Source organism: Hemitrygon akajei, chromosome 16 (genome assembly GCF_048418815.1).
Source record: "Hemitrygon akajei chromosome 16, sHemAka1.3, whole genome shotgun sequence".
In the NCBI taxonomy this organism is placed as follows: domain Eukaryota; kingdom Metazoa; phylum Chordata; class Chondrichthyes; order Myliobatiformes; family Dasyatidae; genus Hemitrygon; species Hemitrygon akajei.
In genome coordinates this window covers 30,931,016-30,957,172 of record NC_133139.1, presented here as the reverse complement: position 1 = coordinate 30,957,172, position 26,157 = coordinate 30,931,016, and the positions used below count along the sequence as shown (strand labels likewise).

General features: G+C 42.2%; 1 protein-coding gene across 1 annotated transcript in view; it reads left to right on the top strand.

The window, feature by feature from the left end:
- The window catches only part of LOC140739928 (dedicator of cytokinesis protein 7-like), a 222,135-nt gene that overhangs the window by 17,801 nt on the left and 178,177 nt on the right, over nt 1-26,157 (top strand). Inside the window, exons 2-9 of the mRNA XM_073068608.1 lie at nt 5,551-5,656; nt 5,872-6,047; nt 8,558-8,629; nt 14,969-15,071; nt 16,747-16,914; nt 18,458-18,543; nt 23,043-23,109; nt 25,321-25,461. Coding sequence (XP_072924709.1) covers nt 5,551-5,656; nt 5,872-6,047; nt 8,558-8,629; nt 14,969-15,071; nt 16,747-16,914; nt 18,458-18,543; nt 23,043-23,109; nt 25,321-25,461 — 919 coding nt within the window. The remainder of the gene's footprint in view (nt 1-5,550; nt 5,657-5,871; nt 6,048-8,557; nt 8,630-14,968; nt 15,072-16,746; nt 16,915-18,457; nt 18,544-23,042; nt 23,110-25,320; nt 25,462-26,157) is intronic.

Genomic DNA, 26,157 nt, shown 5'->3' with positions numbered 1-26,157 from the left:
ATCAAAAATATATAGATATTGGTTTATTTTTTGTCCTGTGTACCAAGATAAAGTGAAAAGCTCGTCTCACATTCTGTTTCTATCATCATCAGATGTAGCACAAGGTAAAACAATAATGATGCAAAATAAACTATATAAGCTACTGAGAAAGTGCAGTACAGGTATACAATTGAATGCAAGATCGTAAGGAGGTAGACTGTGAGATTAAGAGCCTATTTTATTGTACGAGATCCATTCAAGAGTCTGAATACAGCAGGATATAAACTGACCTTGAGTCTGGTGCTTTCTGACATTTGTATCTTCTGCTTGATGGCAGACGGGAGAAGAGAGAATTCCTAGGGGGAAGGTGGTGTCTTTGATTATGCTGACTGCTTTACTGAGGCAGTGGGAAGAAGGTGTGGACAGATTCCATAGGATTGGAACTGGCTTCCATGATGCGCTGAGCTGTGCACATCTCCGTAGTGTCTTGTTGTCACACCAAACCACTATCCAGGTAGAATGCTTTCTATAATGCATCAATAAAAATTGGAAAGGGTTGACAGGGACATGCCAAATCTTTTTAGCCTCCTGTGGAATGAGAGACTTTGGTGAGTTTTCTTGGCCATAGCACCAAAGTGGTTGGACCAGACCAGGCTATTGGTGACGTTCACACCTAGGATCCTGAAGCTCTCAGCCTCTGAAACTCAGCACCGTTGATCCGGACATCAGTTGACTCCCTTCCTGAAGTCAAAGACCAGCTTTTAATGTTTGGTTGATGTTGAGGGAAAGGTTGTTGCCATGATACCAGATCACTGAGCTCTCGATCTCCTTCCTGCACTCTGACTCGACGCTATTTGAATGCAGCCCACTACGGTGGTATCACCTACAAGCTTGTAGGTGGAGTTGGAGCAGAATCTGGCCACGCAGTCATGAGTGAACATGGAGTAGAGTAGGGGGCACAACCTTGAGGAGCACCAGAGCTGAGAATGATCATGGCAGAGGTATTGCTGCCTGTCCTTACTGATTACAGTCCACTGGCTGGGAAATCAAGAATCCAGTTGCAGAGGACGGATCTGGTCATGGGTTTGCCTGGAATTGTAGCACTGAAGGTGGGTTTGTAGTCAATAAACAATAGATTAACGTAGGTGTGTTTACTGTCCAGTTGCTCCAGAAATGAGTGTGGTAGAATGGGAGTACACCTGTTTCAGTGGGTTGGGGTTTTCTGGAAATTGACGCATGCCATGACCAGCCTCTCGAAGCACTTCATGATGGTAGATGTCAAAGCCACTAGACACAGGATCTTGCTTTTCTTGTGTACTAGGACGATAGTTTTAAAGCAGGAGGGAATCACAGCTTGAAGCAGGGAGAGATTAAAAATGTCTGCAAATACCCCTGCCTGCTGATCCACACAGATTCTAAAGACAGGGTCAGGGACACCACCCAGGCCTGATGTTTCCACAGAGCCTGATCTTATGTTCCTGACAGTGACTGTAGATTCAGACTATCAGGTATGTGTTGATATACACGTTCCTTTCTGTTCAAAGTGTGCATAGAATGTGTTAAGCTCATTGTGAGGGGATGTTGCCTGACTTTGTTTTGTAACCCATTGCATTATGCAAGCCCTGCCATAGCTGCTGGCTGGACCAAGATTTGATTTTGGCTTTAAGCATCTCTGATAGGTTTATGGAATTCGTATCTTGATTTCTTATGAAGGTCAGGATCACTAGCTTGAATGCTGCAAACTTGGTCTTCAGAAGAGAGTGGGTCTCCTGGTTTATCCATTGTTTCCAATTTGAAAAGAAACGGATGTCCTCTTTGGTACACAGTCTCAATACACTTGCTGATAAAGTCCGTGACACAAATACCTTCTATAACACAAGGAGATCAAGATGGCACCCAAGTGGCAATCTTGTACATGCAGCTCCGATGAGAATAATCAAATATTCCCATTTAGGGCTACTATTCTAATTCTGCAGAAAAAAAGCATGAAGGAGGTGTGGGATGGGATGAAGATCATCACTGGATGCGGTGCAAAGCAGGGGGCGAACATAAGTGGAGATGTGGAGAAAGCGAACCAGCTGAACAACTTCTTCAACAGGTTCGACAGCTCAATCTCATCCTCACCGCAGAAATCCACACCAGGCTTACTTCCCTCACAGGAAAATAGCCACTCACAGGAGACCTTGCCCACGCCCAGGATTACGGCGGCACAGGTGGAAGGTCAACTGAGGAAGATCTGTACCAGCAAGGCGGCTGGACCGGATGGAGTTTCCCCACGATTACTGAGGGCCTGTGCGACTGAGCTGGGAGAACCACTACAGCGTATCTTCAACATGAGCCTGGAGCAGAGAAGAGTACCCAGACAGTGGAAAACATCCTGTATTGTCCCGGTACCGAAGAAACCACAACCAAAGGAGTTGAATGACTTCAGACCTGTTGCCTTGACGTCGCACGTGATGAAGACCATGGAGCGGCTGATAATACAGAATCTGAGGCCACAAACCAGGAACGCCCAGGATCCTCTTCAGTTTGCGTATAAGGAGAAGGTGGGAGTGGAGGATGCTATCACGTATTTGCTGCACAAATCACTCTCTCACCTAGATGGGGTCAGTTGTGCTGTGAGGATTACATTCCTTGACTTCTCTAGTGCCTTTAACATCATCCAGCCCAAGATCTTAAGGCACAAACTAACGGAGATGGGAGTAGACTCTCACATGGTGGATTGGATAGTGGACTACTTGACAGATAGACCTCAGTATGTGCGGTTGGGAGACTGTAGGTCTGACACGGTGGTCAGCAGCACAGGAGCGCCGCAGGGAACCGTACTCTCTCCGGTCCTGTTCACCCTGTACACATCAGACTTCCAATATAACTCGGAGTCCTGCCATGTGCAGAAGTTCGCTGATGACACGGCCATAGTGGGGTGTGTCAGGAATGGACAGGAGGAGGAGTATAGGAAACTAATACAGGACTTTGTGATATGGTGCAACTCAAACTACCTGCGTCTCAATATCACCAAGACCAAGGAGATGGTGGTGGACTTTAGGAGATCTAGGCCTCATATGGAGCCAGTGATCATTAATGGAGAATGTGTGGAGCAGGTTAAGACCTACAAGTATCTGGGAGTACAGTTAGATGAGAAGCTAGACTGGACTGCCAACACAGATGCCTTGTGCAGGAAGGCACAGAGTCGACTGTACTTCCTTAGAAGGTTGGCGTCATTCAATGTCTGTAGTGAGATGCTGAAGATGTTCTATAGGTCAGTTGTGGAGAGCGCCCTCTTCTTTGTGGTGGCGTGTTGGGGAGGAAGCATTAAGAAGAGGGACGCCTCACGTCTTAATAAGCTGGTAAGGAAGGCGGGCTCTGTCGTGGGCAAAGTACTGGAGAGTTTAACATCGGTAGCTGAGCGAAGGGCGCTGAGTTGGCTACGGTCAATTATGGATAACTCTGAACATCCTCTACATAGCACCATCCAGAGACAGAGAAGCAGTTTCAGCGACAGGTTACTATCGATGCAATGCTCCTCAGACAGGATGAAGAGGTCAATACTCCCCAATGCCATTAGGCTTTACAATTCTACCGCCAGGACTTAAGAACTTTTTAAAAGCTATTATTAATGCTTTTTGAGATAGTGATTTAGATGCATATCATATTTTTTACTGAGTTAAGTACTGTATGTAATTAGTTTTGCTACAACAAGTGTATGGGACATTGGAAAAAAGTTGAATTTCCCCATGGGGATGAATAAAGTATCTATCTATCTATCTATCTACATTCATCCAACCTGGAAGTTGAGTCTTTGATCATCAATCGCCAACCAACTTAAAGCAGTCATGTGGAAACACACTCGTTTCCTCAGACCAGCATCGTGTGGCTTTCTGTGTTGTGCCCTCCTGTTTCAGCTTCTGTTTGTATGCAGTGAGTACGACCCCAGCCTGGTTTATCCAAGCACGGATGGAGAATGGCTCGGTAGCTATTTTAATTGTTGTCTAGCAATGACTGAGGGTGTTTAGGCCTCTGGTAGACAGGAAATGAGCTGGTAGTAATTTGGTTAAAACACCCTTGAAAGTGGTGTGATTGAAGTCATTGGCAATGATGAATAGTGCCTCTGCAATTTTAAGGAGGTGTAGAAAAAATGTATTTTATGGCACCGGCTAAGAAGGATTTGTAATGTGGAAAACAAATTAAGAGATTTGAAATAGGTGTTCAACACATAGTTGGCTTGATTAAGAAAAAGACACAGATTTAAGATAGACTTAGCAGCAACTTTAAGAAAAGTTTAGATAAATATGGACAAAAATTATAAGGCCCTAAATAGGAGTGGTGGTGATGATGTGGATGAAGAGCAGGTAGTAGGATTAATTAGGAAATTATTTTCAAATTCCACAGGACATAGGCTTGAAGTATGAGTTTGAAAGACTAGCAAGTAAATTAGGAAGAATCTTTTCATTAAGAAGGTGGCAGTGTTTGGAACTCATTGCCTGAGAGGCTGAAGGAGGCAGGAACCTTCACCAACTTTAAAATGTACTTGGATGTGAACATGTGGAGCCATACCAGGCCACACATATTGTGAAAGAAGGTTGGATTAGACTGGGCAGCTCTTTCCAGACTGGCACAGATATGAAGGGCCAAATACTACCCCTCCATCTATGCTCTGTCATTTTATGAATGTACAGTCCCATATTTGAACCACTTCATGGCCTCGACCCTTCATACTGCTCCATCCCTTTAATCGTCCCACTCTCCAAGGCCTATCCCAGTGATTCCAGGCTCTGGTTGCACCATTGCTGGCCTTAAGCTCTGCAGATCTCTTCCTGAGCTCCTGACTTGTACTTCATCCTTCCATTGATTCTCCTTGAAACCTACCTTTCCACGAAGCATTAGTTAACTGCTCCAAAAGATCTTCATATTCCATTCGGCATTGATCTTTTTTTTGAGCCTCTGTAAAGGACCTAAGATCGTTTACCCTTTATAGTGTATGAATTTAAGTTGATGTTGTTGCCATATGGGCTCATTGATACATAATCATTTAAAAATCAGAACTTCAACAGAGAGGTTAGGTAAAGGAGATAGTCGGAAGTAGGCGATGAACTTCAATCAGTATTAAAGTTAATTGGCTGCACTCCCACAGCTGGGGCCCAAAGGTAATGGGCTCATGGACCAGTGCAGGAGCTGTGTCTGTAATCTACTCTGTCAATTCATTGCTGGTGTTAAGGAAGTGTTGTCTGTTTTGCTTCAACTGTCTGCTTTTCAGGTGAGCGTGAAGGATCCTGTTGCATTTTCATAGATGAGCAAGTGATTGCAGTTTGAACCCTGACTTGACGTTTTTACCACAACCAGCAATGCCTCACTGACCACTCATCTCCTTTCGCTCCTGGGACCCTGTTGTGACTACACTGAATAACAAGAATACTGGGACTGTGAGACTTTGCAAGGACTTGGAGATCAGGCGTGATCTTTATGAAAGGAAGAGGAAGCTTGAGTGAATGCAAGACCTACTTCTGCCTCTTCTTATGTGGCTAATGTTTTGGACCACATGTTTGTTCATGTATCCTTCTATCTGGTTTACAGGGAAGCAGATGCTGGTGAAGCAAGGACGACTGTACCACAGTACAAAAGGAATCCATTGACCCACATGCGGCAATCCGTTTCCACACCGACATACCACACCAACATTGTGAGTGGCAGGAATGTCTAATAAATACAGTATAAGACATCTGTGCAAAGATTTCAAGAGCTCATGAATTTTTACAGCCACTTGGCTATTGTGTTTCTCTGTATTTTAATCATGTTTCTATGCCTCTGTCTCTCTGGCATTATGCCAGAGCAGTTATACAAATTATTTTTCCTCTCTCCTTACTTTCTAACTTCTTTCACCGGTGTGAATTTCAGCCATTTAGCTTTGAACCTGTGGAGCCCCTGGATTTTGAGGCGCACGTAGCAGATCAGTTGGCAAATCCCGAGGTGGAGTCACTTCAGCACCTGGTGGACTTCCCAATGGATGACATCGAAGTCACCCTGTCTTCTCGCGAGTATCGGACAGTGACTCCCGCTGAGCCAGACAGCTGGTAAGACGAGCCTTTCTGACGAATGATGAGACCATGAAAACTGCAGTGAGGCTTGTTTACCTGTCCTTTTATAACATTTTTAAAAAATGAATTAAGGGAATATGCATGCGGACAGCGGTGTATTATCTAACAATGACTGCATCAGTGATTTATGATGAATTTGTTTCTATGTGCACTAGTACTTTAATGTAGCCATATTGTAATCACAGATCAGTAATCTATTGTCTTGTGTTTCTTAATTTTGCTCCTATGAGTGTTTGTAATATGCCCCTGTACATCGTGGTAACTTGTTGTGGAAAATTGCTATAACTTGTTACAAAGTTGACTATAGTTTGTTCTGTGGGCTGTGAGTCCTTACTGCTTATAAAGACAGTATATTGCCTACAAGAGTTATCTATAACTCACTGACTAATCATCTACCTGCACTGAGACTACTTAATTCTGCATGAGGCACCCTTTAGGTTCTCCCTCTCCCTCAAATCTCAAATTAATCTTTATACCTTAAGAATTGTTAAGTTTTTAAATATTGCTTCTTTGAAATGGTTACTGTTAATGTTATTCCCCCTTCTTATTGGAGTTATCGTAGCAGAGACTTGGGAGTATTTGGGTGACGTGGGGAAAAGAGAAAGCTGTGATTTTACTTGGCTTTTGACCTGCCGCAAGCTGAATTTCAGTTCCCCCATGTTGTTGAGTCAAGATTAGTAAAATGAAAAGACCACTTCCATCCATTTTTCAAAGTTCAAAATAAATTTATTATCGAAGTACATGTGTTCCTTAAGATTCTTAAAGGTTGTCACAGCCAGGAAGATAGTGGAGATAAGCTCCCGCTAGTTATTAAATATTCCCAATCTGTGTATTTCAAATAGCCTCTGACAACCAAGTTCAGCTCCTTGCCTTCACATGTGGCTTGGCCACTAAGTCCATAGAACCATTTCTACTGACAGAAGAGGGTGCAAGGGCAGGTTACTGGCACCTTAAAACCAATCGCTTTGGGCAGATAAGGCTCATCAGCCGTGGTTGGCGGTTCATCTAGGAGAAGAAAAGTTCTGATCTCAAACCTCTGCTGTCTCGTGACTACAGCCACTCTTGGCAAAGGCTTTGGGAGTAAACCCCAAGGGAAAATCCAGAGTTAGAATACCCAAGGCAGTCCTACATTGAGTTCATCGCTGACTGGCAGCCCCTGCGACACTGCTGGTGCCAGACTGTACTGATCCCTGCTGTTCCTTTGAATACATCAGCTGTGCGGGGAGAGGGGGCCTGCTACATGCTCTGCATATTGTACTGCCCAGGCCTGTGTACTCGTTTGTGTATTGTGTAGACAGCTAGAACATAACATCCATGGTCCACTCTGACCAGCGGAGGGCCTCACATATACGTCACCACAAAACACAATAGAATCAAAAGGACGAACTCCCAACGTGCAAAAGACAAAAAAAGCTGCAAGTACAAAAAGAAAGAGGAAAGATAAATAGTAGTTTTTAAAAAAGCAATAAATATCAAGAACATGAGATGGAGAGTCCTTGAAAATGAGTCCATAGGTTGTGGGAACAGTTCAGTGATGAGGTGAGTAAAGTTATCCCCTCTGGTTCAAGAGCCTAATGTTTGATGGGTAATGACTTCCTGAACCTGGTGATGTGGGTCCTGAGGCTCCTGTGCCTTCTTGCTGACGGCAGCAGCGAGAAGAGAGCACGGCCTAGATGGTGAGGCTTTTGATGATGGATGCTGCTTTTCTGCAACAGCACTGCACGTAGATGCGGTCATTGGTGGGGGGGGGGGGAGCCATATCCATTACTTTTTGTTGAATAAAGGCGGTCTTCAGTGACATCACGGAATATTTTTCACATTCTAATTTAATGATAGAAGGTTTTCATAAAACAGTAAATTGAAATGTGTACGATATTCCTGCAAGAGATTTTCTTTTCATGTTAGCTTTACCATTCTCAACTGCTGTCTTAGAAAGTTCTGGTTTTATTCCGGGATTTGAGCTCATAGGCAAGTTTGGGTGTTTAAAAACTGAGACTATTGCAGTTCCTGAACTGCCTTCTTTCAATGAAACATTAAAATAAGTATGTGCCTGTTTATGGGAATGACAGGCATCCATTGCAGAGCTGAGAGTTGTTTCTGTTTTCAAAGACAGTTTCTTCAACCATTACAGACAGACAGACATATATTATTGATCCCGAGGGAAAGTGGGTTTCGTTACAGCCGCACCAACCAAGAATAGTGAAGAAATATAGCAATATAAAACCATAAATAATTAAATAATAAGTTAATCATGCCAAGTGGAAATAAGTCCAGGACCAGCCTATTGGCACAGGGTGTCTGACACTCACCACACCATTAATGTTACTGCTTTTAGGGCTTTGCTATGTTCAAAAATGTTGTCATATTTGCATGACTTGCTGTGAGGAACATTGGTAACACTGACATTTGTGATATAATTTAAGGGGTTTTTACTTTTTCTACCTTTTAAAGCAATGGATAATCCTCTTGATTTTGTTACTTGATAGGGAAAATCTGACTCCTCAGGTGAGATCATGTGTGGAGACCTACACCAAGAAATGGCTGACAGTAACCAGGAGGTATGTGAATCATTGTTTCTGATTATAGGACAAGGGGCATGTTGGCTCTTACCCCAAAATATCTATACTTGATTATTTTTGTATTTGTAAAATTAAAAATTGTGATGAACATTTTCCTTATTTAAGTTTTACAAGACATTGAATCAAAATAGAACACCTCCCAAGATGATCCCAGTTGCCTCTCTGGAAAAGAAATATCATATAAACAGCTGTACCGGTTTGCTACCCACCTAACACAGAAAGTCAGTCAGAATTACGGAATGGTTACAAGCAGAGAAGGAGGCATTTAACCCTCTGAGTTCCAGCAGGATCTATGTAAGAGTAGCTCAAGTTTGTCCTGGTCCCCTACTCTCTTGCAAGTTCTTTTCTTTCAGCTGCCTAGTCATCTCCTTTTCAAACACTGCTACTTACTCTGCCTCATTTACAACATTCGGCTGTGAATTCCAGACACTCAGTGTAAAACATAATTCTCATGTAACTTTTGCCCATCACCCTCACTTTATAGGCGCTAGTTATTGACCCCCTCTATCACTGATTTTAATGTCTTTCACATTTCCGCACAACCTTAGTCTCAAGGAGAATAACTCCAAAGTTTCCAGTCTATACTCAAGTCACTCATCCCTGGAATTGCAAGATGGAATAGCGGATGTTAAATAACTGATAGAAAACCAGAAAATGCTGGAAATACTTAGCAGATGAGGTAACATCTCTGTCCTGCTGAGTATTTTCAAATTTCCCTGAATCATGTTTGTAGCTCTTTTCTACACCTTTTCACCTTTTCTATACTGCGCAAGGTTTATGGTGTGGCAGAGCCAGTATTCTACTGAAAGGTCATTGACTTGAATTTTTAGCATTTTTTCCTTTCTCTACAGACGCTGCCTGACTTGCTGAGTCATTCAACATTGTCTATTTGTCCTTTTACTGTTCTTAAAAGCTCATTATTACTTTCTTAATCTGTGAAACCCTGAATCCTCACTTTTTAACCATTTCCCCAGCTACCCTGAAACTTTATTAGGTATACCTGTACACTTGCTTGTTAATACAAATATCTAATCAGCCAATCATGTGGCAGCAACCCAGTGCATAAAAGCATGCAGCCATGGTCAAAAGGCTCAGTCGTTTAGACCAAACATCAGAATGGGGAAACAATGTCCTGGCTACCAGAGACCGGCGAAAGTTCACTGTATCTTGTTACAGTCTGTTACTGTCAACTCTTTACAAAGAGGACATGAAGCATGCATTGCAATCCCTATTTGTATTAGTAAAAAAAAAAATGGCTGTTTTGGATGTTTTCCTGAACCCATGCTCTAACCACTATTTAGATTTTCCGTTTTCATCTTGGGCTGTCTCCCAGGATTCAGGCTGATTTTGCTTCCTTTTCCATTTTGAGGGTTTTGAGGTGGCTAACAAGGCCAGTGTGGAACTGCAGCTCCCTTTGTAGATGAGACAGGAAGTCTGTGTCAGGGTGGGGAGCTGGGGAGCTCGTGAGGTGATGAGGGTCCTTCCACCATTTACACTGGGCTTGTGATGCGTTGCCTCAGGTTCTCAGTGACATCCTGATTGCTCCTTGACCTTTTTAAGCCTTCGTGGGTGAGAGGTTCCCAGGAGTCAGTGGAAATGTTGCAGTTTTTGATATTGGTTCTGGTTATTGGTTTATTATTGTTACCTGTGTAAGATAGAGTGAAAAACTTGCCTTGCGTACTGTTTATACAGATCAAGTCATTACCCAGATGCATTGAGTAGAACAGTAATGAAACAGAATAAAATCTAAAGGTCACCAAAAGAGTGCATTGCAGGAAAATGGTGGTGAAATCATAATGAAGTAAATTGTGAGGCCGAGAGTCCATCTTATCGTACAAGGGGTCTGTTCAAGATTCTGATAACAGTGGGATAGAAGCTGTCATTGAGCCTGGTTGTAGGCCCATGCATCTTCTGCCTGATGGTAGACGGGAGAAGAGGGAAGGTCGTGGGTGGGAGGGGTCTTTAATTGTGCTGGGTGCTTTACTGTGGTAGCAAGAGGTATAGACAGTCCGTGGAGGGGGAGGCTGGTTGTTGTGATGTGCTGAACCATGTCCACAGCTCTGTCCGGCAGTCACGTGCAGAGCAGTTCCTATTCCGGACAGAATACTTTCTGCGGAGCATCGATACAAATTGGTCAGAGTCGACGGGGACATGCTGAATTTCTTTAGCCTGGTTAGCCTGTTGCTGAGTTTCCTTGGCCATGACATCAACATGGTTGGACAAGGTGATGTCCACACCAAAGAATTTGAAGCTCTCAGCCATCTCGACCCCAACACCATCGATGTGGACAGAAGATGTGCACTGCCAACCTCTGAATTTAATTACCAGCTCTTTTGTCTTGATGACATTGAGGGAAAGATAAACACCAGCGATTCCACACATGCTGGAAATTCAGAGCAATACACACGATATGCTGGAAGGACTCAGCAGGTCAGGCAGCATCTATAGAAAAAAATAAAGAGTCGACGTTTCAGGGCTGGAAAGAAGGGGGAGAAGAAGCCAGAATAAGAAGATGGGGGAAGGGGAAGGAATACAAGCTAGAAGGTGACAGGTGAAACCAGATAAAAGTGAAGGTAGGTGGTTGGGAGGGGGGCGATGAAATGAGAAACTGGGAGGTGATAGGTGGAAAAGGTAAAAGGCCGAAGAAGAAGGATTCTGATGGGAGAGGATAGTAGGCCATGGGAGAAAGGAAAGGAGGAGGGACACCAGAGGATAGTGAGAGGTAGGTAAGGAGAAGAAAAGAGTTAAGAGAGGAGCCAGACTGGGGAACGGAAGAAGAGAGAAGTGAGTGGAGAAAGAAATCACTGGAAGTCAAAGAAATCGATGACCATGCCATCAGGTTGGAGGGTTCCCAGATGAAATAAGCCCCCTACAACCTGTGAGTACAGGAAGCCATGAACTGACGTGTCAGAATGGGAATGGGGATTGGAATTAAAATGCTTGGCCACTGGATCCGGCTGGTTGCAGACAGGGGAAAGGTGCTCAACAAATTTGCTCACAATCAATGTCGGGTCTCACCAAGGTAGAGGAGGCTTGCACCGGGAGTACAGAATACACTAGATAACCCCAAAAGACTTTCAAGTAAATTGTTGCCTCACCTGGAAGGAGTGTTTGGGGCCCTGAATGGTGGCGAGGGAGGAGGTGAGTGGGCAGCTGCAGCAATTTGTTGTCATAACACCATGACACCAAGCTATCTATCTCCTTCTTGTACTCCAAAACGTCGTTATTTCAGACGTGGCCCACCACACTGGCATCATCTGCAAGCTGGGGTCAGAGCAGAATCTGGCCACACAGTATGGGGCTGACCCACAATCTTGTGGAGCACCAGTGTTTAGAATAACGTTCTGAGGCCACTCCCAGGTTGAAAGTGTTGCTGCCCATCCTTGCTGATCGTGATCTGTTGGTCAGAAAGTCAAGGATCCAGTTGCAGAGGTGGGCATTAACTCCCAGGGTCCTGAGTCTGGTCTTGGGTTTGCTTAGATTTATAGTATTGAAGGCAGAACTGCAATCTATAAAAAATAGTGTGACATAGATGTTCTTACTGTCCATCCACTCCACAAATGAGTGTTGGGCCTGGGGTATGGCATCTGCTGTAGACCTGTTTTGGCGGTAGGTGGTGATCCGATAGCTGGAGTTGATATCAGGCTCTTGAAGTAGAGTACTTCATGATGGTAGATGTTAGAATCAGTGGAGGGCAGTCATTAAGGCATGTTATCTTGTTTTTCTTGAGTACCATGACAATTGAGGTCTTCTTAAAGCAGGAAGGCACCATAGTTTGAAGCAAGGAGAGGTTAAAAGTGTCAGCAAATACCCCTGCCAGATGATATGCACAGGATCTAAGGACACAGCCGGGCCCAATGCTTTCTGCACATTCACCCACTGATCTTACATCTGCCGTGGTGACTGTAGGTCCAGGTGCACAGGAGACTGTCAGGGTGGGTGGTGGCATATCCATTCCTTTCTGTTCAAAACATGCATGGAATGTACTAAGCCCAATGGGAAAGGAAATGCTGCTGTTTGCAACATTGTTTGACTTTGTTTTGTAACCTGTTCGATTATGTAAGCCTTGCCACAGCTGACGGCTAGACTGAGATTAGATTTTGGACTGCTACTGACTCATAGCATCTCTGACAGCTTTATGGTCACCTGATTTGAATGCTTCACAAGAGAGTGGTTCTCCTGGTTTGGGTCTATGGTTTCCTATTTGGGTACGCCTGGATTGTCCTCTTTGGTACACAGACATTTTTGAGGACATTATTGAATCTTTTCCTCTGTCCACCTGGTTACCTCTGGTTAGCTCGGGAAAGAGTGTCTACTTCCAGAGTCTGTATTTGGGCACATAATGGCCTGTACAGTAGAGGGTAGTTGTAGCTTCAATATTGACTTCAACACTATTGATTTCAATGTTGTCTTCCAAGTTTGGTGCCGGAACATGTGATGGCACTTGTGGGTTGCCCCAGCGCATCCTTGGATGTGTTAGTTGTTAATGCATATGACACACTTCACTGTATGTTCTAAGGCACACATGATAAATAAATCTTAGTGTGAATCCAAGTAAATCTGAAGCTGAGGATGCTGGCCTGGGAAAGGGTTGTTTATCCTGCTGGTGAATTTGGTGGATTTTGCAGAAGCGCCATGGGAAGTATCTCTTCAGTCTTTGGAGGGGCACGTGATAGGTAGAGCACGCTCAGGAGCAGACACCTGCTGCCTAATAGAACATGTTCAGCACCCTGACGAAGGGTCTCGGCCCGAAACGTCGACAGTGCTTCTCCCTATAGATGCTGCCTGGCCTGCTGTGTTCCACCAGCATTTTGTGTGTGATGTTCAGCATCTGAGGTCTTGACCTTTGAACATTCTTTTCCTCACGTTGACTGGAAGGGAAGGTGAATTTAATCTCTGATTTCTGTCTCCATTGAAAGGAGGCATCTGAAATTTGTGAGCTGGTCCATATTTTCCAAAGTCCTATCTTAGCGTTTATTGTTAGTGATGATGCATAAGGCAAGTTGGGGGGAGGGGGAGATGTTTAGGCAGGATGATGCATGATGGGGGCACATTAGTAGATGATGTTTGGTCTACAGATATTAACGTAACTTCTCTTGAATGAATTAGTGATTACCTGAAGCTTGGAGCTGAGAATGTTGGTTTGGAAGCCAACACTGTTTATTTGTTTATCCTTCCAATAGATTTGGAAGATTTTGTGGGGATAACAGATTCCCAGTGCTTTGAGGTTCTTGCTGTGGTTGCCCAAGTGTCAGGGGCATATATCAGTGCTGTCCAATAGATCATAGGTCCTGTGCCAAGCTTGTGGTCTTCATTTTCAAGTCAGTTACCCAAAGGTTCTATCATCATAGTCAAGATGATGGTGAACTTTATCAGCATTTTTTCTGAGAAAAAAATCTCCTAGAGTATGAGAAATGATTCACAGTCAGGCCCTAGAAACCATGGGCTACTTTTCAAGCGTTGGCGTCAAGATCCTTCACTGGAGCATTATTACACAATGCTTGATATTAAGGGTACATAGCCAAAGATTAGTTGAAGAGGTAGGCTTTAGAGACAAAGGTTGAAGGTTTAGGCAGGTAATTTAAGATTTTAGGACCAAAGGTGTACTGAGTTAAACGTGGACATGCAGGAGGCCAGAAATGGAGGAGTGCGGATATCATGGAGGGTAGAACATCTGAAGGAGGCAACAGATAACCCATGGTCAGCGCAGTGGTGCAGCTACCAGAGCTGTCTCACAGCTCCAATGATCTACATTCAGTCTGGATTTCTGTTGCTGTCCGTGTGGAGTTTGCATGTTCTACTTGTGACTGCATGGATTACCACAGGCACTCTGATTTCCTCCCACATCCCAAAAATACGTGAGCTGGTAGATTAATTGGCCCCAGTAAATTGCCATTTGTGTGCTGGTGAGTGGTAGAGTCTTGGAACTGATGAGAAAGTGAGGAGAATGGGTTGAAAGTGAAAAATTGATGTAGGAATGGGATTGCTCTGTGAGCTGGTGTAGACTCTTTGGGTTGAATGCCGCCTGTCTATTTTGGAAGGAAGTATGCAGGGTAATAAAATATAATGTGAAGCCAGAGAAAAAAATTGAACACCAGTGAAGTATGTCAATGGATAATAGAGTGAAAGATTACCACATGCGTATAATTGAATAGAATGTCTGTTTGAACAGCAGCTCATGTCCAATAACTTGATCTTCATTGTTCATAACCGTGGTGGTTCTGACTGAGTGTGATACTTTCAGGGTCTATTCAGTTCACTGTCAGTGCCAGAGTAAGTCAGGTGCAATGCAATTAATGTTGTTGATTTCTTTCTCAGGTATCAGAAGTGCAACAGGGAAAGTCGGGGCAAAGAGCTGAACCTCCCTCGTCAGATCTTTGAATGTGATGAGAGCTTTAATTTGGAAATGCAAGGCCCCCAGGTACGCTCCATTATTTTTTCCCCAGTGGCATTGCTCTCGGTTTAACTTGGGAACTAAATCTAGGGCTTCAAATGCCAATAAATTTTATACAACAGAATAAGCAGTCGCAATCAAAAAACAGAGAGTGATACAAACAACCGATTAGCTTGGTGTCAGTGGGGCTGGCCATGCAGTCTGAGGCCATGGAGAGGGGAGGGGAGGGTTTGGTTGGTGATGGGTAGTTGTGCATGTGGAATGGTGATGGGAGGTAGGATTATATGAGGGAGTTAGAGGAGGAGGTGAAGGTGCAGCTTAATGTGATAGGTGGGGAGGGGGTGAATGATTTGAGGCTTGGACAACAGTTTAACAGATTGGTCACATTTAATGAACAGTGATTTGGATTTTTGGAGTACAAATTGATGCCAATTTTAACCTTGCAAGTTAGTTGAGGTCTTGTTCTGTACACAGAAGGCTCATTGATCATCCTAAGTGGCTGATGGCTCCAGCACTGTTCTTCTGTTCAGTTTCCTTCCCTTCTCCCAAACTACATTTCACTCATTCCTCTCAGCTTCCTGACTAACTGCGTGTTTTGGTAGGTCTTCGTTGCTGCCTAGTTGGCCAGCAGAATTGCTTCAGAGTTTCATGTTAGGGTCTGCTGCGACGCACTGCACTTGAGGAACTTGGGATTATATTTGGCTTTTTTTTGGTCATTAAGAAGGAAGTTGACAGGGTGGGAATCAAAACAGTCAATTATCTTCCTACCTGCCTGTTATACCTGCAAAAGCACATAAAGTTCTGCAGGTGCTGGAAATTCAAAGTTCAAAGGACATTTATTTTCAAAGTACCTACAAGACATCATATACAACCTTGAGATTCACTTTCTTGCAGGCAGCTACAAAACAAAGAAACCCACTAGAATCCACGAGAAACCCCACACAACAAAGACCGTCGAACACCCACTGTGCGGAATGAAGAACAAGTCGTGCAAACCATAAAAAATTAAACAGTTAACACACAGAACATGAACCGCAGAATCCCTGAAAGTGAGTTCAGAGCCATGGAGACAGTCCAGTGCTGAGGGGATGCGGACAGTCCAGGAGCCCAATGGCTGCTTGCCACAGCCAGAGGGTCAGTTCAGCACCGAGGTGGCTAAGATTGCTTTGGGCCGATGAAGGGCCTGAAACATTGGACCTTTATTCCTCTCCACGGATGCTGCCTGACTTGCTGAGCTCTTCTAGTATTTTGTCTCTGTGTTGTACCTGCATGATTTCATTCTGCATCTCATATGTAAATCTCTAAACAATATCCTTCTGTACACTGTTTACTAATCTTGCACTGTTGAATAAAATCACCTTTTTCTGTTCTTCCTACATTGAGGGAGTGCTGTAACTGTTGGTGCTTCATCTTGGATGGAGTGCTAAACTGATTCAGATTGATGTGAAAAATTAAACCCGTTGAGCCTGTATTTCGAAGAAGATTAAGATACTTTTCCCCAGGTTGCTAGCCAATGTGTATCAAATAACCAACATCACTAAAATAAATGATCCAGTCATTATTGCATTGGCTTTGTGCAACCGTGCAGTATTTTAACTTTGTACTCGTTAGTTCTGCTGCAGAAGTACTTTTAGGACTTGCTTTAGAATTTCTGACACCAGAAAGAAGCTACATAAATATCATTGTGTCTGTCCTTATGCAGAGCTCAGCTGGATCTCAGACCGATGAGCTACAACCCGAGACACCAGAACTCTTCATTCAGCAACTGTTGCAACCTATGACAAAGGAGGAGGTTGATCTGAGGAACAAGGACATGCGTAAATCTGACAGGCTGGTCGATATGTATATGGTCTATCCCCCGCCTGATGAGGTGAGTTGTTCATCTCACTGAGGAGATACCACAGTTTTTAGGGGAGGTTCACAAAAATAATTGCGACATTGAAAGGCATCTCGTATGAGGAGTGTTTGATGGCTCTGGCTTGTACTTGCTGGAATTCAGAAGAATGAGGGGGGATTCCAACCGATTGAATGGTGAAAAGCCTCAATGGTGTAGATGGGGAGAGGGTGTTCCTTATGGTGGGGGTGTCTGACACCAGAAGACACAGCCTCAGAATAGAGGGATGTCCATTTAGAATGGAAATGAGGAGGGATTTCTTTAGCCAGAGAGAGTGGTGAATCCGTGGAACTGGTTGCCACAGTCGGCGATGGAGGTCAAGTCATTGGGTATAATTAAGGCAGGGGTTGCTGGATTCTTAATTAGTCAGGGCATGAAGGGATATGGGGAGAAAGCAGGAGATTTGGGGCTGAGAAGAAAATGGGTCAGCCATGGCAGACTTGACAAGCCAATTGACCTAATTCTACTCCTATGTCTATGGTCCTAGGGTATTTTTAAATCAGAATTTACCTCCCATTATCTCCTTATTACGTATATGGTTTTGGCATCTTAACAATGAAATTCCTTAATGTGAATGATTGGCATTTTAGCATGCTGATGTCATGTTGATGTTCAGAAGATATACGCCCTGTCCTTTAGCAACTCAGGCAGCTAAAGATAGACTTACCCCAACGTAACCTGCACAGCCTCAATTTTACTTTGCCAGGTATTGACCAACCCACTGAATTGCCTGACTATGTTTGCTTTGCTTTTGTAAATATCCTTTAATTTAGAATCAGAAGCAGAGTCAGGTTTATTATCACTGGCATATGTTGTGAAATGTTTTGTGGTGTGCACAACAGTGCAGAGGGGAAGAACCAGTTCTTAAAACCTTGAGTGGGCATCTTCAGGTTCCTGTACCTCCTCCCTGAGAAGAAGGCATGTCCCAGGTGGTGATTGCCCTCAATGATGGATGCCACCTTCTCAAGACACTCCCTTTGAAGACATCCTCAATGGTGGGTAGGCTTGTGCCCTTGATGGAGCTGGTTGAGTCCAGAACCCTTAGCAATCTCTTTTGATCCTGTGCATTAGAAGCTCCATACCAGGCAGTGATGCAGCCAGTCAGAATGCTCCCCGTGGTACATCTGCAGAAACTTGCTAGAGTCTCTGATGACAAAGTCCCCACAAATTCCTAATGACGTGTGGTCGCTGGCACGAATCCTTCATGATTGCATCAATATATTGGGCCCAGGCTCGATCTTCTGAGATGCTGACACTTCCCCTTTCAGAAATCTATGATCAATTCCTTGATCTTGCTGACAATGAGTGCAATATTGTTGTCGCAACACCACTCAACCAGCCACCTCACGGCTTTACGCCTGCTTGCTGCCATCTAAGATTCTGCCAAAGCAGTGGAGTCATTGGAGAATTTATAGACGATGTCTGAGTTTTCTTTCTTTCCCTGTCACTTCCTCTCTCGACTACTGATATATCTTGTTTATTATATTAAATTTTTCTGAATATTCTCTTTTCTGCTCAGGAGGAATTTGGGTACAGTCGAATCACTCCACAGCCCCCATGTGATCAATTGGAGCAGAGATTGCAACTTCATTTTCTGGAGTTAAAGTGAGTAACCTGTGTTCACTCATTCAATAACATTACTAGGCGTAGGGAACAACTGTCTGAAAGGTGGAGTTTTCCTTTTTGAACCCTATCTCTCCCCCCTCAACTGCACAAGTTAGTTTAAGTACCACTCCTTGTCACACCCCATCCCTATCATGATTGTCCTAAATAAGGCAAACCCACAAGAACTGTATTTTGTAGCCACTTCCACATTAACCACAATATCTTTTAAAGGAGGAAACTGTAGAATTAGTTCCTTCAAGACTACTGAAAGTTTTGTGAATTTTTTGGATTCCCCAGAATCTCAATCTGGCCACATCCAGTGACCCAGTGGAAATAATATGACAAGATGTAGCTGGGTGTATTTGCTCAGCAATGTACCTGGTGCCAGACCCACATCAGTGGAGCTCACCTCTCCTGTGGCAAAAGGTTATAACTTCAGAGACAAGCTCAAAATTGATGCAGTGTTGAGGGAATACCGCACAGTTTGTGCTCTGGATCAACAGAGGGTTGTGAAAATTCCTTTAATGACTACTACCTACCCACTCCTTCCCCTTGTACCTGGGACTACTTGACTGGATCTATGGATCTATCTACCTCCCATCCTCTCACCTTCCATCCTTCTGTCTCTCTCTCTCTCTCTCTGTCCATCCCTCTCTCCCTCCTGCTTTCTGTCTGTCCATTCATCTGTCACAAGGTGCTCATGTACTTCTGGGTCCGACTGATGTTCCCCTGCCCTTGAACCTGGGGCTTCACATAAAATCTCTGTACCCTTCCCTATCTCACTGCTTTTATCTGGATTTGTATAATTGTTATGCAACAATAAGTGGGCCAAGCATCCTTTATTTTTGAGCATTTATTTTGAATTGGATCACATCAATTTAAAGATTCTTTAGACATCTTTAACTGTCTAAAATAACTGTTCAGCAATAAGTGGGCCAAACTTCCTTTATTTTCAGAGTTTATCACCTCTTATCCCATTGGAATATATTGTGACATTTTGATTTTAACAATAACACATCCTATTGTGCCAAGTGAATATTATGGCATCTCCATATTCTCGTGTTGTCTTCTAAGCTGCAGAACAATGGTGCAGGGATGCTATCTGGGCAGCAGTCCACAACTGACCTAAGGGATGGTTCAGCTGAACCTTTCTGAAGCAAACTGATCATTGAGGTCCTGTGGAGTGCAGCACCTCTTGGCCATAAATGCCAGTCCCGCTCTCTGAGTTGCTATATCAGTCTACGTACCCAGAGTCAAAACTATCAAAAAGATTTTGAAAATGTCTCTAAATGCTTCTAATAGTCACAAGCATTGAAGAATATTTAAAACTATCAGAAATTTGTCACTTTGCAATTTACAGTTTAACTGAAAAAGTAAACACTTAGTAAAAATTTTTTTTTAAGTCATGGAAGTGTTGGCAGTCTAGAGCTTCACGATAGCATCGTGATCAGCGCTATTGCACCACCAGCGAACGCCGATCGGTGTCGATTCCCACCGTGGTCTATAAGGTGTTTGCACGCTCTTGCCGTGACCACATGGGTTTGCTCTGGGTGCTGTGGCTTCCTCCCACATTTCAGAGGTGTACGGTTGGGGTTAGTAAGTTGTGGGCGTGGCATGTCGGTGCCAGGAGCGTGGTGACACTTGTGAGCTGCCCTCAGCACAATCCTCGCTGATCTGATTTGATGCCAATGATGCATCTCACTACAAGTTTCAATGTTTCAAAGTACATGTGACAAATGAAGCTAGTCTTTTATCTTTCAGTTTCCTTGCTACTCCCTCACTGACCTGTCTGTCCTCATTGTTATGGAAAGGCCAAACAAAACTGAAAAGGCAACATCTTGTATTCCGCTTGGGTAGATTTACACCCTATGGAATGAACACTGAGATTTCCTATCTAAGGTACCCATTCCCTCCAGTGTTCCTCTCCCTCACACATTCATCTTACACTTCATTTTCATCTCCCTGTGTACACTATTCCCTTCCTGTACTCCATCAGCCTGTCAACCCTCCCTTTATGATACAAATGATCTGATTTTTACCTTTCTTTGTCATTCTTTCCAATGAAATTAATGGAGATATTGAAATTATGTACAGCTAACCTGGCAAAGATTTGGTGCCAGATTTCTGAACGTCACTGTGAGGTAGTTGCAGATTATTACTCCACACTAGACTCCATAAAGGGCTCGATGTCTGATTGCTGACTTGATTCCCACAAAAACCACTGATGTTCAGTCCAATGAGAAATGGCCAATTATAAAATGATTTTCAATCTGCTGCCATCAGGAAGAAGCTACAAGAGCCTCAAGAACCACCAGGTTTAGAAACAGTTGCTATCACTCAACTATCATGCTCTTGAACAAATGGGATAACTTCACTCAACTTCACTTACCCCATCACTGAAATGTTCCCACAACCAATGGACTCACTTTCAAGGACCCTTCTTCTCATGTTTTCAATATTTATTGCTTATTTATTTATATTGTTGTTTCTTCTTTTTGCTTTGCACAGTTTGTTGTCTTCTGCAGTCGGGTTGAATGCCCTAGTTGGGCAATTTGTCTTTGATTCTGTTATAGTTACTATTCTATAGATTTGTTGAGTATGCCCACAAGAAAATGAATCTCAGGGTTGTATATGGTGACATATATGTACTCTGATAATAAAATTTACTTTGAACTTTGAAATTTAATTATATTCTCTGTAAAAACAGAAGTGTCGCACTATTGCTCAGAGAGAAGAATTTATTTTTCTAAATGGAGACTTTCTAAAAATATATGATGTCTATGGTTCTGTTTGCACCTTTTGCTGACTTGGGAAAGCAGCTGATATGGTCAAGTGCTCCTGCCATCCTGATCATTCTCTCTTCTCCTCCTCTGTGATGCAGGAGATATAGAATCTTGAGAGATCAAACAACCAAACTCTACTGTCATCAGACTCTTGAAAACTAGAAGATGGTCTCTTTAACTCCTGATCTCCTAACCTACCTCATCAAAGCCATTGTACTTTATTTGTCTACCTGCACTGTGCTTTCTGTGCAACTGCAACACTGTATTTTGCATTCTGTTTTTTTTAATTACCTCTGTGTTATCATTATCTGTCTGGATAGTGTGCTAAACAAAAGCTTTTCACTCACATATTTCAGTACTTATGACAATAATAAACCAATACCTGGTTGTGTTCCTTCTTATGTCTGCTGTATATGAAGTCAAAAAACTTGTCCTAATTCCTCTCTCAGCTTTCACTGCCATGGCCTCAAACAATTAAGCTACCAGCAAAATTTGTTACCACTCCCTGAGAACTTGGCTTTGACTTCCTACTCCTGTTGAGCTCAATGGGTTAAGTGACTTCACAATATTGCTTCTGAATCTCTGAACAAATCTTGTTTTCTTTATCCTCAATGTTATTTTAAAAAAAATTCCATTCTAACTAGGTCAAACCCGCATCCTCAAAGTCCATGCCTTGTAGATTAAAACTTGTAAATTTAAACAAACAATAAACTCACTGTTATAAATAGCTTGGAAGTGTCGCCTTTGCTCTTTCAAGTGAATTTATTTGTTAAAACCACATTTGAATTACTGACTTCTTTAAAAGAAAGATTTTAGATGGACATTGGTAACCTGCACAGAGCCTGCACCAGATCTGCAAGTAGGAAGTAGATGATGTACACTGTGAATTGCAGGAAAATAATTTTAAATTAAAATATGCTTCTGCGTTGGAGAAAAAAATTGCACTTGAAATTACACTGATTTGATTTCAACTGGAGTTCTGCTCATGTGTGATCATGTTACCATAGATAGCATCCATGAACCGGTGTAATCAGGCTGTGGAATAATTTCTTTTCCTATGCATTATAAGATATACACTGATGTACTGAAGACCAGAAACTTTCTTAATATCAAACATAATGAATCTGATTCTGAACATCAGCATTTTATCCCTCTGCTTATAAGTGACTGGATTTTAGATCACTGGTCATGACTTAGAAAACAATAACAAACTACTTACTAGTTTCAGTTTCTTGGTAAATTAGGTACCTCTTAACATGGAAAAACTTTTAAAATATGCAATGCACAAAAAACTGGAAGTCTTTTGAAAATCTTCCTCAGTTGGGTGTGATTGGTGGAAACTTGCCAGCTCAATACTACGATCTGCAGGTGGTAGGATAATGTTGGCTTCAGGCAAAGTAATACTTAGACTGGTGTTTAAGATCAAATTTATGCTTGACTTATTTTTTTTATATAGTTCCCTGACCTTTCAAGCTAGCTGAACCAGTTTTGGCTGGATTGTGGTGTTAAATCTAGCACAAACCAATGGAAACTGTCTCCCATTTTCAGAGAGCTAATGGCTGAGTGAGATGGATTTTCCTCCATGATATTTCTCAAAAAGTGAGCCTCAAGAAGTCTTTATGGCCTTCTGAGGGAAAATAAGCATCATAATGCACAATTTGATAAATAGCTGCAATCCAAAAATTACGATGTGTTTTTTCTTCTCTCTGTCTGCAGATTTGAAATCGAAATTGAACCACTCTTTGTGACTTTAGCTTTCTATGATTTAAAGGAAAGGAGAAAGGTGAATATCAGTGACTGTCAGTGAACCTGGAGATTCTGAGAGGTTTGGACGTTCCCATGGTTTACAGAGTTTCAGCCATAAGCACATCTTGTTTAAGCTAAATATGGTTGTTGTCAAACAAAATTCAAGAATTTTTTTGTCTAGTTGACTATTTATGATTGATAATAACAGACATTATCATTGGTTTCCACAGTCATTAAAGTCTTAAAGAAGCTAATACATTTAATGTAAATTAACTGTACATCCTTTGTGGTCAAAAATTGTCCTTGTAGAGAACATTAAAACTGCCTTTGAATAAGTTTTGATAGCCTTCTGCCATGGATTGTTCAAAATGGTTGGAACACATCTCTGGATTTTGAAATGCAGATTATTCTGTGTGTGACTAGCCCTCTGGGGGACAGTTTTCAATTCCATTTGCACTCCATAGCAACTTGAGGATAAACCTGTTGGTTGTGTTTGATGCACCATCAATAACTCTCGGAGACGTGAGGCGAGAGATAGGCTTTTATTAGCTGAAAGAGAGCACTGTCAGCAACAAGAGACCATCACACAACATCCTGGAGACTGAGGGAGGAGCAGTGCCTCCAATCGCCTTTATACCGGGGTCTGTGGGAGGAGCCACAGGAGCAGTCAGCAGAGGGGCGTGTCCAGACAGGTATATGTAGTTCACCACAGTGTTAAAGAAAGATGGCTCTTGGTGAAATGAGGAGAGAATCTAAAGCTCCACGAGGTCATACAGCTTCAGAAGAAATACAGGGCATTGTAAAATTAAATTTGAAAGAACTGATACAGAAGTCTTTGTCATTCTAGAGATTTCAAGGAGGTGGGTTAAATTTGTCATTACTGTAAATATATAAGTTGCAGCAGTAATTGACCATTGCAATCTGAACTTTACATTATCACAGCTTAACTTAAGACAGTACTCTATAATGATATCAGACTAAAATATTAGACCAACCGAAGGTGATTTTAGGAGCAGTCTAAAAGCTTAGTTACAGAAAGTGGGAGGGAGGAAGAGATGGAGAGATGTAGAGAGTGAATTCCCGAGCTTAGATTGTAGATGACTGAAGACATTATCACAAATGATGGCTTGAAGGGATCAAGAAAACATGTTTGTTAGTTTACTTCCTGTGTCTATGGCAGAGTAAATATTTTTGCAGCACATCATCTATCCGGTAAACTGGAGTCTGTGTCTGTTCTGCCCCTGAGTTATAGTATATTGACTGAATTAGACAACAGAACCTCCTGATCTGATTGGATGATTAGAAGAGTGATTGGTAATTGGAAAAGCAAGGAGGTATCAAATATTTACAAAGAAGTTAACCAATGAGAAACTAAAATAATAAAATTGCTGGAAATAGCAGGTGAGCCGGCATCCGTGGAGAGAAGAATGTTCCAGGTCAGTAAATTTTCAGTGGAGTATCATCTGATTAAAACAAAGGGAATCAACTTGAAAGGTTTGTTAATGTTTGTTCTTTAACAAAGACAAACTTAAATGGGTAAAAATGCTAGAACTAATTTAATCTACAGATTACAGAATTGCTTCAGTTCCACCACATTTTACTCGGGACCTACAGCCTGCCGAGAGCAGGTGTGCGTGGCCCATTCACCAACGTCACTTCCGGTTCCAGCTGAACCACCTGCACTGCACACCGGGAACTAAAGTTCTTTATTGTGCGCACACATAATAACACAAGGCTCATATTGTTACTTGCTCCACAGATGCTTCCTGACCTGCTGATTATATTCAGCATTCTTTATTATTAATTTCGGATTTCCAACATCTTTACTGTTTTACTATTGGAGGAAGAATGCAAGTTTCAGAATATTGAGTGAAATCTGGTTCTGCAAATGCTGTACTATTGAATGAACAGTTTTGATATCAATTCTATTCTAGCTGATCTTTGCATTGATAAGTAACACTACTTTCCTGTAAGTAAGACCTGCTTCAAAGGTTTGTGGCTGATATGTTAGTTACAATCCCTGTGGTTCAATTGTTGCTGCCTAATTGGAACTGAGCAGCAGTTGTTTTCCCTCAATAGTTTAATCAAAGACATTGGAAAAAATCTCACTCATGGAAATGGATATTTTTCCAATGTCTTTGATTAAACTATTGAGAGAAAACAATTAAATAGCCTAAGAATAAGTTTCTGATCACACAACGTTAAACATAAATTCTATACTATAAAGTGGTCTGTTCTGTTTTCATAGATTTCAGAAAACTTTCACTTGGATCTTAATTCTAAAGAATTTCGAGGTATTATCCAGGCAGATGGTGAAGATATATCTTACTTCAAAAAGGCCATCTTCTCAATTTCTCATCACTCTGCTGAAATCTACCTGGTCATCAAGGTACTGTCTGAATTAGAACCATTACCAGGTTTCTGGATAATCACAAAAAACATAAAGCTTTAGCTATCATCATCTGGTGCAAATATTGATTTCACAGTTTATAGTAGGATTATTACAGCCTCTATCTGGGGAGCCATTCCACATTTTGGTCATTATTTGTAGAAAAAATGCTATTTATAAGAAATAATTTATTATTTTCTCATCTGATCTTTTGACCATTTTCCTGTTGTCAATTTTTTCCATGTTCAATAAGAGGACATCTTTCGCAATTTCAATCAATCCCAATTGTTCATAGCCAATAAAATATTTATGAAGTGTGTAGTCATTGCTGTAACATGGGGAGTACAATACAACTTTTGTTAGGTGATTTCTCAACAGAGAAGTGACAAGTGACCAGCTAATCTGTTTTAGAGGAGTCTTTTAAAATGAGTGTGACTGTATTTCTCATGGGATCTTGGTTTAACGCCTTTCTTGAGAAACGCATTATTGCAATATCTTTTCTCTCTGATATCAACTTCCAATTTTTAAATTTTATCTTCTTCCCTGTATGTGATGTTGTGTGTTTTTCTCTGTTAAGTTTTGCCACTTACATGTTTTCTGATTTGTCACCTTTGATTCTGACAAACAATTTAGTTTGGCACCCTGGAGAAACTGAAACAGTTTGCATCTTTTTAAAATGATGTAAACTAGAAGTAG